Here is a 14,144-nt window from a genome sequence, read left to right as displayed (position 1 = left end):
AAGCAGTGGACAGCCACTGTTTGTGAATTATGGGGACTCCGTTCCAGACGGGTTCCCAGAGGATGACGAGGACGTCCGTCGCCTTAACATGACACCTAGACGGCAGAGCGGCCCCATGACTTATTACCCGACCTCCCAATGCCTAGGTTGCGGCGGCGACCATGCCAGGGATGACTGTAGATTCAGGACGGCCGGTTGCCGGCGCTGGAGACGCGTCACCTGGCCAGGGTCTGCAGGGCCACCATGCCAACCCAAGGACCTGCCCGCCAACCGGCCAAGCCGCGGGGAGGATTCCGGCCACAAACTCCACGCCGAGGGAATTCTTCCGCTGTGGCCCATTGTGAGGAGGAAGTCTTCGTTAACTACGCTTTTCCCGTAGGTCCAGCTAATAAATTGTACATCTCCGTTCGTCTAGAGGGAGCACCGTGCACCATGGAAGTGGATACAGGGTCATCCTGCTCGCTATCTCCTGGACCACGTTGAAACGCATTTTGCCAAATGTCTCCAAGACCGGGTTGCAACCCTGCTCTGTCATCTTACGTGACTATCAAGGGGGGGCAATTCCAACGATGGGAGTTGGTACCTTCAGGGTATCATATCGTAACTTTGATGGCCGACTGCCCCTTATTGTTGTTAAGAGTGACCTACCCTGCCTTTTGGGGTTAGATTGGTTTGCTGCCCTAGATCTGAATGTTACCGGGATCCACTACACCAGCCGGGAGGGGTCTTCCCAATTGGCTATAGAGTTCGCTGATGTTTTTGACGAACATCTGGGTAAATACAAAGGATCTCCTATTTCCCTAAGTTTAGACCCACAGGTTACACCCATTCGCCTCAAACCGAGGCGAGTTCCTTTGGCCTTGAGGCCCAAGGTGGATGAACAGCTGGATAAATTGATAGAGCAAGGGGTATTGGTTCCAATAGACCACTCAAAATGGGAAACACCTATCGTAATTCCCTTAAGCCCGACGGATCCGTGAGGATCTGTGCGGACTATAAGGAACGATCAACAAAGCTCTTCAGCATAATCCTTATCCACTGCCGGTGGTCCAACACCTCTTACACTCCTGGGGCGGGCCGTGTGTTTGCCAAATTAGATATGGCCCAAGCGTATCAACAGCTTCCGTGGATGATGAGACTGCATTAGCGCAGACTATCGCCACGCACCGGGTGCTTTCAAATGCACACGACTCCAATTGAGTTAGTGTCGCCCAGGAATCTTCCAGAGTCTCATGGAACGCTTGCTCCAGGGATTCCAGGTCGCCCCTTACTTTGATGACGTATTGATTTCGCTATTGACATGCCCGAATTGGTCACCAAAGTAAGGGAAGTATTAGTCCGCTCAAGAGCCGGATTAAAACTAAAAAAGGGCAAGTGCAAAATAGGAGTACCCCAAGTAGAATTCCTGGGGTTTTTAGTGGTTGCTCAGGGCATCCACCCCATGGCCACCAAAATAGCAGCAATCCAGAATGCCCCTACGCCATCTAATAAGGCAGAACTCCAATCATTCTTGGGGCTTCTAAATTTCTACGCGATATTTTTGCCCCATAAGGCCACCATCGCAGAGCCACTCCACCGCCTGTTAGACGCTGAGGCACCTTGGGTCTGGGACGAATGCAGCAGCATCTTTGCTGCTGTCAAACAGCTCCTCACTTCATCCGCCGTGTTAGTACAATACGATGAGCGCCTACCTTTGTCGTTAACCTGTGACGCCTCGCCCTGCGGCGTCGGGCTGTCCTTAGTCATATTCTTCCAAACGGAAGAGAAGCTCCTTTGGCATTTTACTCACGCACCCTTTCCTCAGCTGAACGCAACTACAGTCAGCTGGATAGAGAGGCGCTTGCAATAGTAGCGGTATCAAGCGTTTCCATGATTACCTGTATGGTCGTTTTTTTGCTGATCACAGACCATAAGCCCTTTTGGGGTTGCTGGCGGTGACAGGCCATCTCCCAAATTTTGTCCCCCCGAATGTCACGCTGGATTGAGTTCCTGGCAGCCTATTCGTATCGGCTATTACATAGACCAGGAAGGGATATTAGCCATGCTGACGCACTGAGTCGTTGTCCCTTGCCCATCTCAATTTCTGACCCGGCCCCGTCCTGGCCCGTTCTCCTGATAGAAGAGTCCGCTGCCCGCCTCTGCACGAGATATCTGCAGGGAGTCGAGGAAGGACTCCGTGGTGGCGCAAGTCTTGGATTGGGTTCGCAGGGGTTGGCCGGATCGAGAGGTGCAACCAGAATACCTACCCTACAGTCGCAGGCGGAACGAGCTGTCTACCCAAGCCGGTTGTTTATTATGGGGTAGCCGGTCGTAGTTCCAGTGTCCCTAAGGCCACAAATACTAACGTGCCTACATGCAGCTCACCCGGGATAGGACGATGAAGGCCCTGGGACGAAGCTACGTGTGGTGGCCAAAATTAGACCGGAAATAGAGACATGGGTAGGTCGATGTCACACTTGTCAGTTGTCCCGGCGGCGCCTGGGGCTCCGGTCCAAGACTGGGAGACACCCAGAGGGCCATGGGCAAGGATCCACGAGATCTCGCTGGCCCCTTCCAAGGACGGACGTTTATCATTATAGTGCATGCTTACTCTAAGTGGGTGGAGTTGTTCCTAATGACCTCCACCACGGCTGAGTCCGTTATTAGAATATTAGACAAACTGTTCACTACCCATGGGCTGCCAGATGTTATGGTAACGGATAATGGGCCCCAATTTTCTGCGGCAGCATTTCAAGTGTATTTAGCGAGTTTGGGCATCAGACATGCTCCCGTGGCGCCGTTCCACCCGGCCGGAAACGGCCTTGCAGAACGAGCCGACGGTCAGCAAAGGAAGCGTTGGGACGATTGGGCACTTCTGATTGGCAGCAGAAAGTCAATCAGTATTTGCTGGCCCAACACACTACCCATGCCACCTGACAAACCAGACTCCCGCAGAATTGCTGATGGGCCGCCGTCTTAGAACCATACTGGATAGGCTACACCCCTCTTATACGCCTGAACGGGTTCCAGGACTGGGGGGCCAGACTAGGCAGTTTACCCTGGGGGATCCAGTATATGCACAGTGTTTTGGGGGAACGGAGAAGTGGCTACCTGGGAACGTGGTTCACTTATCTGGGCCGTATTCTTATAGGGTCCAACTGGCAGACGGCCGCATCTGGAGACGCCACATTAATCAACTAAGGCGTCGCCTGGCCACCGATGGGGAAAACCAATCAACAGTGAGGCCTCAACAAGACGTTTTTCCCCGGCCGACAGAGTTTTTGAGACAGACACCTGCAGACCTCGCAACTGACCCTTTTGTTCCCAGGGGTATCCCAGCCAATAGTGATGACCCGACGCCCAATTTGGCACCACAAGCAGAATATGCATCTCAAAGCACTTCACCGGAGCTCCCAGCAATCCAGAAAGACACAATATCGGAAGTCCTACCTGACGATACTTCCGGGCCGGCTGCAAATGGGCGCTGTCCATTGGCGGAGACGTCCGTTCAAGACAAGGACAGTCAAGTGCCTTCCTCTCCTCCGCCGCAGGTTGTACTCAGACGTTCCAATCGTAGCCGTCGTCAGCCAGCTTACTTGGCTGACTATGACTGCGCGATCCGAGGGGTGAGGGGTGTTGTGTCCTCGCACCTACGACCGGTTGCAGCCAGGATGACTCACGACCAATCAGAGAGTTTGAAGCGCCGGCAACCGAAAGAGCGGGAAACCGAGGGAGTTCCTATTGGCTGGCGTTTTGACAGCTAGCTAGCCAGGGTGCTGAAGTCTGTCAGCGGTTATTCAGTTCAGTTCCGTGTATTATAGCTCCGTTAGAGCCGTGTATTTTTCCCTTCCTGTTGTTCGTGAATAAAGGAGAGGTCTGTTTGAACTGGCAGTCTGTAAGTCCTCTTAATATTTAATAGAAGGGAGGCAAACAGGCTCAGAAACCGATCCTGCACAGCTCGGTGAAAATCGGGTTGGTCTTACTGTACTTCGCTGCTGCTATTCTCCAAAAAATTCCACTGTTCACAGTTGCAGCTGCACCGCTCTCGCAATGCCGGTAGAAGCCTCTGATTGGCTCACCTCAGCGAACTCCTGGGGAGGCAGATTGGGGAAGCTGGAATCCTCCGAAACCCCAATCGAGCCAGCCAGGCGTATGGCTGAAGCCCAGGAACACCATTCTGGCAATCTGTCAGCTGACAGATCCGCCTTAACAATGGCCTTCAGCGGGCTCTGGCTGAGGTGCCGCTGATGCTGGAAAGGCAGGACCTGCCACCGGCAGAGCCAGGAGGCACCTGCAAGCACCGCCAAACGCAGTTTCAGCGGGATCAGATGTTAGCCCGTCATGCTGGCCAACTGAGGGCTCAACCAGGGAGCTGGGAGTCCTCAGCAATGTTCTGCTGAAGAATGGCTTTCAGCGGGGTCAGGCACGAGGCCTTCATGCTGGGATGGCTCAACCAAATTTTTGGGAGCAGATCTGATGTCCAAATAGTAATAAGAAATGGGCAGCTCAGCAATTTATGTCTGTCCAGATCAGACTGAGTCTGAAAGCTGGAAACCAAGAGAAAGAGGAGGAGCTTAACAGCTTGCAGACTCAGTCTGATATCTCAGATATCAGAGAGTTAACCTATTCCTGACTGCTGGCCCCACGCTCAAGGAGAACACTGTATATCCAGTGCTACAACAAGTCACTGCAATTTCACTAATTATGAAAGAAGCCAATGTCAATATGTTTTATCTTCAAGATCACAGGCAAGTCTATTTCAAGTTCATCTCATTATTTAATATTTTTATTTTAATCGGATTTTAATCCTGGTTTATTGGATTAATTTTATATTCCTGATTACCCACATTTGAAGCACATAACAATGATTACATCAACTCATATTTGGCCCATTAGTAGAATAACTGTTCTATCAAAAATGACATGATGGCTGCTGATGGATTCTCCTGAACTGATTTCTAAAGGAGCAAACTATGGATGTTTTGACATGCATTGAAAAGTTATCTGTTATCTGTTGAATACCCCACAGATTTAGAAAGCAGTGAAAGTACAATCATTTCTACAACTTCATAAAGGCCAATACTATTCTGCTCAATGCCATATGCCTAAGCAACTATAGTATGAGACAAGCAATGATGGAGATTTATCACCAGTGGACATGAAATTGCTGATTAAGACTACTCTAAAGTTACTCTTATATTTAGGATTATAATCCAGATCGCACAAGATCGCACTATGAAATTGTACAATTACAATCATCTAAATAAGAGTCTCAAATGTACTGTTATAATTAATATGCATTTAATAAATAAATATATTTTGCTATACACCATCCACTGTCATTTGCTCATGAGATGGGTGGCTCTATAAAATAGATGAATAAATAAACATGTGTGTGTTTGTGTGTGTGTGTGTATGTGTGTGTGTTCATGTAGCTAATCTTACACAAAGTAGTTGAAATTGGTAAGCTTGTGTCCTAGTGTAAAGAAACAATATATAGTGACAATGAGTGGGAAATATGGAAGATGACATAAAGCCTGTAATGCAAACTATTGTTTCTTTCATAGAAAAGAGCGAATGAACGCAAAATTTGAATATAAATATATAATATATAAATTTGAAAAATAAAAATAAAAAAGACAATGTATGAAATTTCAAAACTAAAAGGAACTCCCTGAAATCCTAGAAACCGGGGATAGATGTGATATTGCCATCCTTATTTGACAATGTAAAATGTATTAAGTAAAATTTATGCTACCACTGAGGGCATGAGATGTTCCTGTAAATTTTTTTAGAAGGGCTGGGGATAGCAGGGTAGATAGGAGAAGCTTTACCGGGTTTTGGTAACAAGGTGCAACCAAAATAATTGCCTGTAGCAAGAGATTTCCAAAAAGATAAAATAAGAACAAATGGTATCCAAGTCAAAGATGGAACCAATGCAGAATCTAAGATACCTAAGACAGACATTGCTCAATGCAATTTGCCTCTGGGCAGAATGCAACCACTACTGACATAGCAATAAAGCCTAAAATGGAAAGTAGATGGAAAACCTAAAGGAAAAAAATGGATGTATGACAGACGTAAGAATTATTATCTTTTGATGTACAGTGGGTGGGTAGCAAATGCTTGGAACCTACCTCTGCTACCCTGCTGCCCCTGTATCACTAGCCGCAAACAAATGATTGATGAGCTAGACGTAATGGCTCAGCATTGATTTTAGCTGGTTCACTACATTCCAGAAAATGTAATCATTGGCTCTCACAGCCATAGAAACTGGCTACAGAACCCCATTGTGTAAAGCCTATCTTAAAAATGATAGGGTATCAGTTAGCTCTAAATATCACTGTATGTCATAATGCCTAATGAGGAAAATTGAATAGAGATCACTGGAGGAGATGTCCAGGTAGAGTCTGAGAGAGCAGTCAAGTACATCATGAATTTGGAGTCCCTTCACCCCCACAAGAAATCCAAGTCCAGCCCTTCTTGAATTCCGTTGACTCTTACCTTCTCCAATTTGCCTTACCATTAGGATTAGTTCAGATTCCTGTAGATAGCTAGCATGGAATAAACTTGTACTCATTTGAACAACCTTGGTTCCTGGTTTCTTACACCTGACAATCACACTCTATGGTAAAATATTCTACCAAAATTAAACTAAAATAAATGAATAAAAGGACTGATTACTGCAACATTTAGAAGTGGGAATAAAGTTATGTTTTCACTTCAGCAATATGCTTAATTGAATGTGAACATAAATAGTCATTAATTCACTCACTAAGGCATGTCGCATTGTATAAAATTGGAATGTCATTACGAATTCCTTTCATTTTGCTTTTTTTTAAAGGAACTACTGAATTCAGTTAATATATTTATAGAAAGCAGTTGGATAGTGCTAAAAGTGAAAATAGGTCTAAACATAATGCTAAAATGTTCTGCTTATTACTACCGAGTTTCAATCTGCAAAAACATTTAGGGTAATGTAGATCAGTTTGTGTATAGATGGATACACACACAAATGTAAGATGATGTAAATGGACCTGAGAGGGGCAGCGACAGCAGTGGTGCTGTGGGAGAGCGGCCTGATGTCCCAGGGCTGCTGCACATGTGCACTGCATGTGAAAGGAGGCAGACACCATGCCTCTGAGGAAAAGAGGGGGTGCAAAGCCCTGTCTGTCCCACCCAGGAGAGGACCATGTGCTCTGTTGCCTCCACTGCCACTACTTTTGCTGTTGGCTTCTCGGTGCTCTTAAAAGTCAATTTTTAAGAGCTGGAAAGCTGGAACAATGAGTTTGGCGGTGATCTAAGGAAACATCTTCCAGTTCTTCAAGATTGACTTTAAGACTGCTGAGATGCCGACAGCAAAAGTAGCAGCGATGGGGGCATGTGTGTGTGTGTCCCTTGGCGGTCCTCCTCTCCCAGGTGACAGCCAGGGCTTCACCGCTGCCTCTTTTCCTCAGAGGTTACTTGTCGTTATTTTATTCTGGGAGGAGCGAAGAGTACTAAAAATGATAAGTACTGAACAAACCATGTGACTTATCATTTCACCCTTTATTTCAGTCGGAAGGCGTAGCAAGTCACAAGGCAGCTGATTCCAGCAAGTTTACCTTGTGTGTCAAATACTGGGAACAAGATGAGTACCAGGACAAGGTTTTTGCTTCAAAACATGTTCAGTACCAAATTCAATACCTTCAGCCTTGGGGAGAACATAATTGCCAGGAGTCAACATGATCTACTCACAAGGAGCATCATCCAGCATCATGTAGGTAATCTCCACAATTTCTCCTTCTTCCAGAGTGGTTTTGTTATCCAGCCACTATTTTCCTCCTAACTCTTTCCTGCTAATCAGCACGACATCAGTTTATCATAGTGTTCTGCTTTGGTCTGCATTGGAGTCCGTGTTGACTCCTGGCAACTACCTTCTTCCCAAGGCTGAGGATGTGACTGGCGCAAAGTGACATAGATTTTATGCCTGTGATTGTTCTAGAGGCATACTTTCCTAGTTTCTAACCTGACACCTTAATCACTATACATAACTGGCTCTTGTTACCCATTCTTTGTGCACGAGTGTAGAGACATTTAAGTTAACAGACTAGACTCCTAGCATTTGATCTCCCATTTCATTTATCCATGTATTATATTTCTTTTGGATATTTGCTAAACTGGTAATTTCCCAAACATTTCACTTGCTGCTATATGCTGTCTATTACTTGCCAATTTGTTACTCACCAACTCCCTTTCTTATATTCTAGTGTAATGCTTCCTGAGCAGGTTAATTAGTCATCATCGAGAAATGTATTTTCTCTTCTTAGTGAGATGAATTCCATCTTTTCAAACAGCATCCCTTCCCTGAAGCTTGAACCACTGTTCAAAAATCCAGATCTCTATCATTTGTACCAATGATGCACCCAGCAATTCATTATAAAATTTATTTCTCTTGCTGGACTTTTGCCTTTTATTGGAAACATTACTAAAACATCAAGGAGAAGGCTCCTTCACCCTCCTCCTTAAAGCCATGAAATCACTTGGAGGCATGGAGATCATATGTTGTAGTATCATTGGATGACCAGGAAAGGTTTTAAACAGCCAGTCTTCAATTTTATGTCCTATCTTGGATTTGGGAACTTGGGGTACAGTGTTCATGCCAAAATGAGATGTGGATGACAAGTGGGAGCTTCTATGCTTCTCAAGAGGGAGCTACTTTCATTTTCTTCTTGATCACTGGTAATGGATATCTTCTATATGGATTAGGAAACAAACTTCATCTGTGGAGGGTTTTTGTGGAAACTTCTTTGAAGGCTAGAGTTGGTTGCCAGGATCTAGGGAAAAGTCTGCTTTGTGCTAGTTTTCTTCTGACAGTGATGTATTGACAACTACTTTATTATCATTTCTGATGAAGCTGTAAAATGCCCTCCCTTGGTCAATAAGTATCCACACTACTGAAGGTATCTTCATCTTGACAAATGAGGTGTATGAATGGTATTCTGACCTCTATTTCCACAAACTTTTTCTTCTGGAGGAAGGCATAACATATCTTTTTCAGATAATTGTCAGAACCCATTTATGGCAATGATGCTCTGATACATCACTGGGCAAAGTAGATTTTTGAAGCTAAGGACCACTATGCAAACAATCACCGGACACATCCATCCTTACTCACTGAGTGAGAAAATAGGAGTTTGGTGGGGAAATTTAACTGAGAAAAGATAAAGTTTAGGAAAGGGAAAGGATACTAAGCAATTTCCAATTGCTGCTCTTTGTTCACTTTGTGCGATAGGAGTATTGCTTCCTATTGAGAGAACTGAGGAAGACCTAGGAACCTAGTTCCCATAAAGTGAGCTTACTTTGGAGCAAGCAGGAGAACAGGAGTTTAGTTTAGCACAAGAGGTGAAAATACTAATAAATGAAAGGTAACAACTGAATGGGAAAGATGGAGTTATGTTAAAAAATTACAGAAAGGAAACTTTATACAAAAGTCTGTTTCCAATTTGATACTAGAAAAAGAAAATATAAAGAAAAGATGGCCCAAATACACAAAAGAAGTAATCACTGTGTATTAGATGAAGTAAAATAAACTAAAAGGGCAGATGGAACCTCTTATTAGTTTTGGTTTTTCTATGTCTTTTGTTGTGGTTGTTTGGCAGGATTTCCCATCGTGTTCAGCATTTACTGCATATTACAGTTTTTATCTTGTTTTGTCAGACTGTGTGCTAGACTCGGTATGGAGTTAACAGCGCCAAAATTGAATAAATACATAAATGAATGACTGCATAAAATCAATCATAATTAAGTAAGCTTAACTATTTTAGATATAAAAAGTTAATGCAAAAATCACTGATGCTTGTAAAAATCAGTAATTGAAAAAGAGGCTGATAAAGGATAAAGTATCTACGTACCATTGATGCCACAAGAATCAGTTTACAAGAAGTCAAAGCAGAAAGTCCTGCTTTGTTTTTTGTCACCACTGATTGACAAAGAATTGGAAAGAGTACAATAGCTAAACAAGAACAAATAATTTATTTTTATTTTATTTATTTAGAAAATTTATATAGCCACCTACTCACTCATAGTGACTCTAGGAGGCTTACAAACAATAAAAACACAATATAGGGAAAAAATAACCCATCAACCCACCCCCGCATCCCCCCGATGACAACACACAGTCAAATAAGCCATTTGATGGGCTCCATTCCACTCTGAGTTTCCCAAGCCCTCTAGCAAAACCAAGTCTTCGGGGCCTTCAGAAATTATTATTCAACCCATGCATTCACACTTTTTGACTTTTTTTTTTTTTTTGACACCAAACCAAAACCTCTATGTGGAGGATGCAATGACTGGGATAGAAAGGAAAAAGCCATCTATGTTAATAATATTGTATTATTTTATGTAACACCTGATCCATTCTGATTGCTCATAATGAAAATGTACATCACATATGGAATTTGTATATTTTATTTTCCTGAGCTTTGTTCATCAAGGATTGCCAAAGATTGTTTGTGACATTTTCAATTATTTTAAATTTGAAAAATACCGTTGCAACGACGCCCAGTGATGTATCAGAGCATCACTGACGCAAAGACGCAGAAAAATGACTGCAATATGAAGAGGGATGTTGAAATATTATGATTTAATTTCTTCAAACCATAAGTAACTCTATATTATTTGTTATGACTTTTTTACTTCTGGCATTATTCATTATCTCTTTACTGATATATAGATTGTAATGTTCATATCTGTAATAAGGAAATCTACCAAATTCAGATTTTTGAATTCTTTTCCACTGACTAATATGATTTTAATTGCTTTTATTGGTTAAGTTGTGTGGCTTTAGTAGAGACTAAATTATATATTTTAAATACATCTATATTGATTATTATTGGAATAGCTAAATAATAAAATGTGTCTTAAAAGCTACTTTAAGGTAACTTAATGTATTCTACTTATTTTATTCTAGTCTATAATTTTGTGCCTTAGTTGAGCTAATATCTTTAATTGATAGCTTGCAAAATTGATTAAACCTCTAGCAATTTAATTGATTTAAATGAAGCTTATTTATTTAAATTTATATGCCACTCATCTCACCCATAAGGTGACACTATAATTAAAGAAACCAATCTTTGTAAGGAGTACACTGAAAGACAAACCAGAGATTCATATCTGTTGTTTTTATCCTGTTTAGTAGATGTCCGACTTGTTTACCCTTCTTATATAGAACATTATATAAATACATTATTAAATTCAGAAATATTCATTTGTCAAAAAAAGTAAAATTATGAAGCCTTCTGTACTGTGAGGTTTTTGTCTCATGTATCAAGCCTTCAACTAACTGAAAATTCTGAAGATAATGTTGGTGAAATCCCAAAAATGTTAGGTTATAGAAAGCCTTGATTACAAAAAAAGATCCTCAGAATTCTGTAGGAATCTAACAGTACAGTTTGAATTGGCTGATTGCAGCCTACAGATTAATTGTGTAATAGGTTATACAACACCAAATCTAGGATACAACTACCAAAAAAATGCGTATTACACAAGTTATACTGAATTGTGATTATTCTCAAATGTTCATACAGAATTGTAAATATTGTCTAGGAGAATAAGTTCTGAAGTTTTAATTACCATATTTTTCAGAGTATAAAATGCTCTGGACTATAAGACGCACCTACCTTTTTGGGGGAGGAAAACAAGAAAAAAAATCTGCCTCTGCTCTGCCTCCCAGCAATTTGCCTCCTTGCAACAAACAACCTATTCCATTTTAATTTTCAGCATAGCCTGATTAGCACAAAAAAAAAAAAATCTGCCTCTGTCTCCCAGCAATTTGTCTCCTTGCAGCAAACAGCCTGTTTCAATTTCAGCTTTAGCACAGCCTCATTAGGACAAGCAGCTAATTGTCAGTTGGATCGGCCTCCTGAAGATCAGCTGTTTCAGGCTGCAGGGATTGCCATAACCTATTGCTGCCTCCACGTGCTCCATTTTTTGGGGCGGAGGGTGGGCAGGGCTACATTTGGTGTATAAGACGCACCCAAATTTTCACCCTCTTTTAGGGGGGAAAAAGTATGTCTTATACTCTGAAAAATACAGTAATCTTTAAATATATATATAAGAAGTAGAGTGCTTACTTTTCAATTTATAACACCATGTAAAGTAGGAATTTTTTTATTGGTCTTACTTCTTTCTTATTCTTATTTCTGCAGAGCACAATATTCTTTTAATATGACATTATATCTAGAAGACCTCTAACCTGAATCAGACTACATAAGCAATTACCTATAGTGTTTAATTTATATATTTAATGTTACTGCAAAGAAGCAAACAGTTCCTAATTTGGATACATTTTAAATTCCAGATATATAGATATTCCAGATTTTAGTATTCCTAAGCAACAATATAACCAAAGGAAGAAAACTTATTTATGATATTCCTCTATAAATATGATAAAGACAGATTAAAAATATTATTTCCAATAAAAACTACCTGTTGGCATCCAAGGATCTGTTGTGGGCTTTGTGAATGTGTTCACTTGATCCCAGTTAAAATCATCAGCATCAGACTGACTATATCCACATGATGTAAATGGTTCATCAAATGAGCAGCCACCTAGGGGGGGAAAGGAAGAAAAAGAAAGGTTTTAAAAATGGAGGGGACTTCATGAGTTTTTTTATCTTATTTAAAGCCCTATATACAAACCTATACTCCTTTGTATATTTTTTCCAAAGAATCCACATAAATTGGTTTCTGGGATACTGAGACTGCAGTATTATTGAAGTTGAATTTTAATTATAAATACATTGCAACTTGCTACTTAAGTATAAATGAATCAGAAATGTAATCATATAGCTCTATTCATTTCAGGCAGGGCATCCTACAGGTGTGATATATTACACAGTTTTCTATGAACAGATTGATACATATGCAAAGAGTGTCATGTATAATGTCTGTCAAGACAAAGGCCTATTCTGGTATTGAACTGAAAGCTACTGTCAAATTGTAGATAGATCAGTCACACTGTTTCAGAAGCCAGTGTGGGAATTTATTGAGGATAATATCTCCACATTCCCCAGAATAGCATCAAAATGTTGTAGTTATATCACATATTCTCAGCATGGAAATGGGTACATGTGCAATGGACTGAATAATGAACAGAAGGATGTTCATCAACCAAACAGTAGTCTTTTCTTATGACTACTTATGGGACTACATAATTAGGAAGCGCTTTCTGTATCTAAAAGTATAGAAGGGCCATTCACTGATTAGATTTGCAGTTCCACCCCATATATGTTAGAATAGAATAGAATAGAATAGAATAGAATAGAATAGAATAGAATAGAATAGAATAGAATTTTTTATTGGCCAAGTGTGATTGGACACACAAGGAATTTGTCTTGGTGCATATGCTCTCAGTGTACATAAAAGAAAAGATACGTTCATCAAGGTACATTTACAACACAAATGATGGTCAATATATCAATATAAATCATAAGGATTGCCAGCAACAAAGTTACAGTCATACAGTCATAAGTGGAAAGAGATTGGTGATGGGAACGATGAGAAGATTAATAGTAGTGCAGATTTAGTAAATAGTTTGACAGTGTTGAAACCAGCAGTATGATCAGAGAAAACAGCAAAGAGGAAAGGCATATATTAAATTAAGATCCAAATAATAAAATAAGGACAATATCTTTCAACATAGACCAGAGGTCCCCAACCCCTGAGATGTAGCATATTCAGGCTGTGGCATATTCAGAACTGGGACGCATGAGTGGTGGCCCAGCACACACACACACGTGCAGAACTCAACTTTTGTGAACAGTGTGCCAGCGTGCGGGTACATGGCTCACAGCTAAACTTAGCTGGCATGGCCTGGTTCCCATTTTCCATGCCAAGCCACAAAGACTGAGGACCACTGACATAGAAACTTCATTCTGTCACCATAAGGGTTATTAAGTTTAGTCATATGCTCAACCATCACTAAGTATAATCCTATTTGTAATTTCTGTTGTCAGACATATCTATCTTTGTTTATATACAAGGGTTTGCTTCTGTTTAAATTTAGATTAGGGTAGATTAAATAACTTTACAAGCACAGCAACTGATGCTTTTTCAATATATTCGATATAAGATCTGAGGTGGCGCAGTGCTTAGAGTGCAGCACTGCAGGCTACTTCAGCTGA

The 14,144-nt window shown here is 41.6% G+C and overlaps 1 protein-coding gene across 1 annotated transcript in view; it reads right to left on the bottom strand.

Moving 5' to 3' along the window:
* Positions 1 to 14,144, bottom strand: part of PTPRM (protein tyrosine phosphatase receptor type M) — a 544,777-nt gene that overhangs the window by 365,643 nt on the left and 164,990 nt on the right. The window contains exon 2 of the mRNA XM_058178627.1: positions 12,448 to 12,570. Within this exon, the coding sequence (XP_058034610.1) occupies positions 12,448 to 12,570 (123 nt within the window). The remainder of the gene's footprint in view (positions 1 to 12,447; positions 12,571 to 14,144) is intronic.

The sequence above is a fragment of the Ahaetulla prasina genome, chromosome 3 (genome assembly GCF_028640845.1).
Source record: "Ahaetulla prasina isolate Xishuangbanna chromosome 3, ASM2864084v1, whole genome shotgun sequence".
Classification (NCBI taxonomy): domain Eukaryota; kingdom Metazoa; phylum Chordata; class Lepidosauria; order Squamata; family Colubridae; genus Ahaetulla; species Ahaetulla prasina.
The sequence above is the reverse complement of the archived record's forward strand: the minus strand, read 5'-3'. Positions and strand labels throughout refer to the sequence as shown.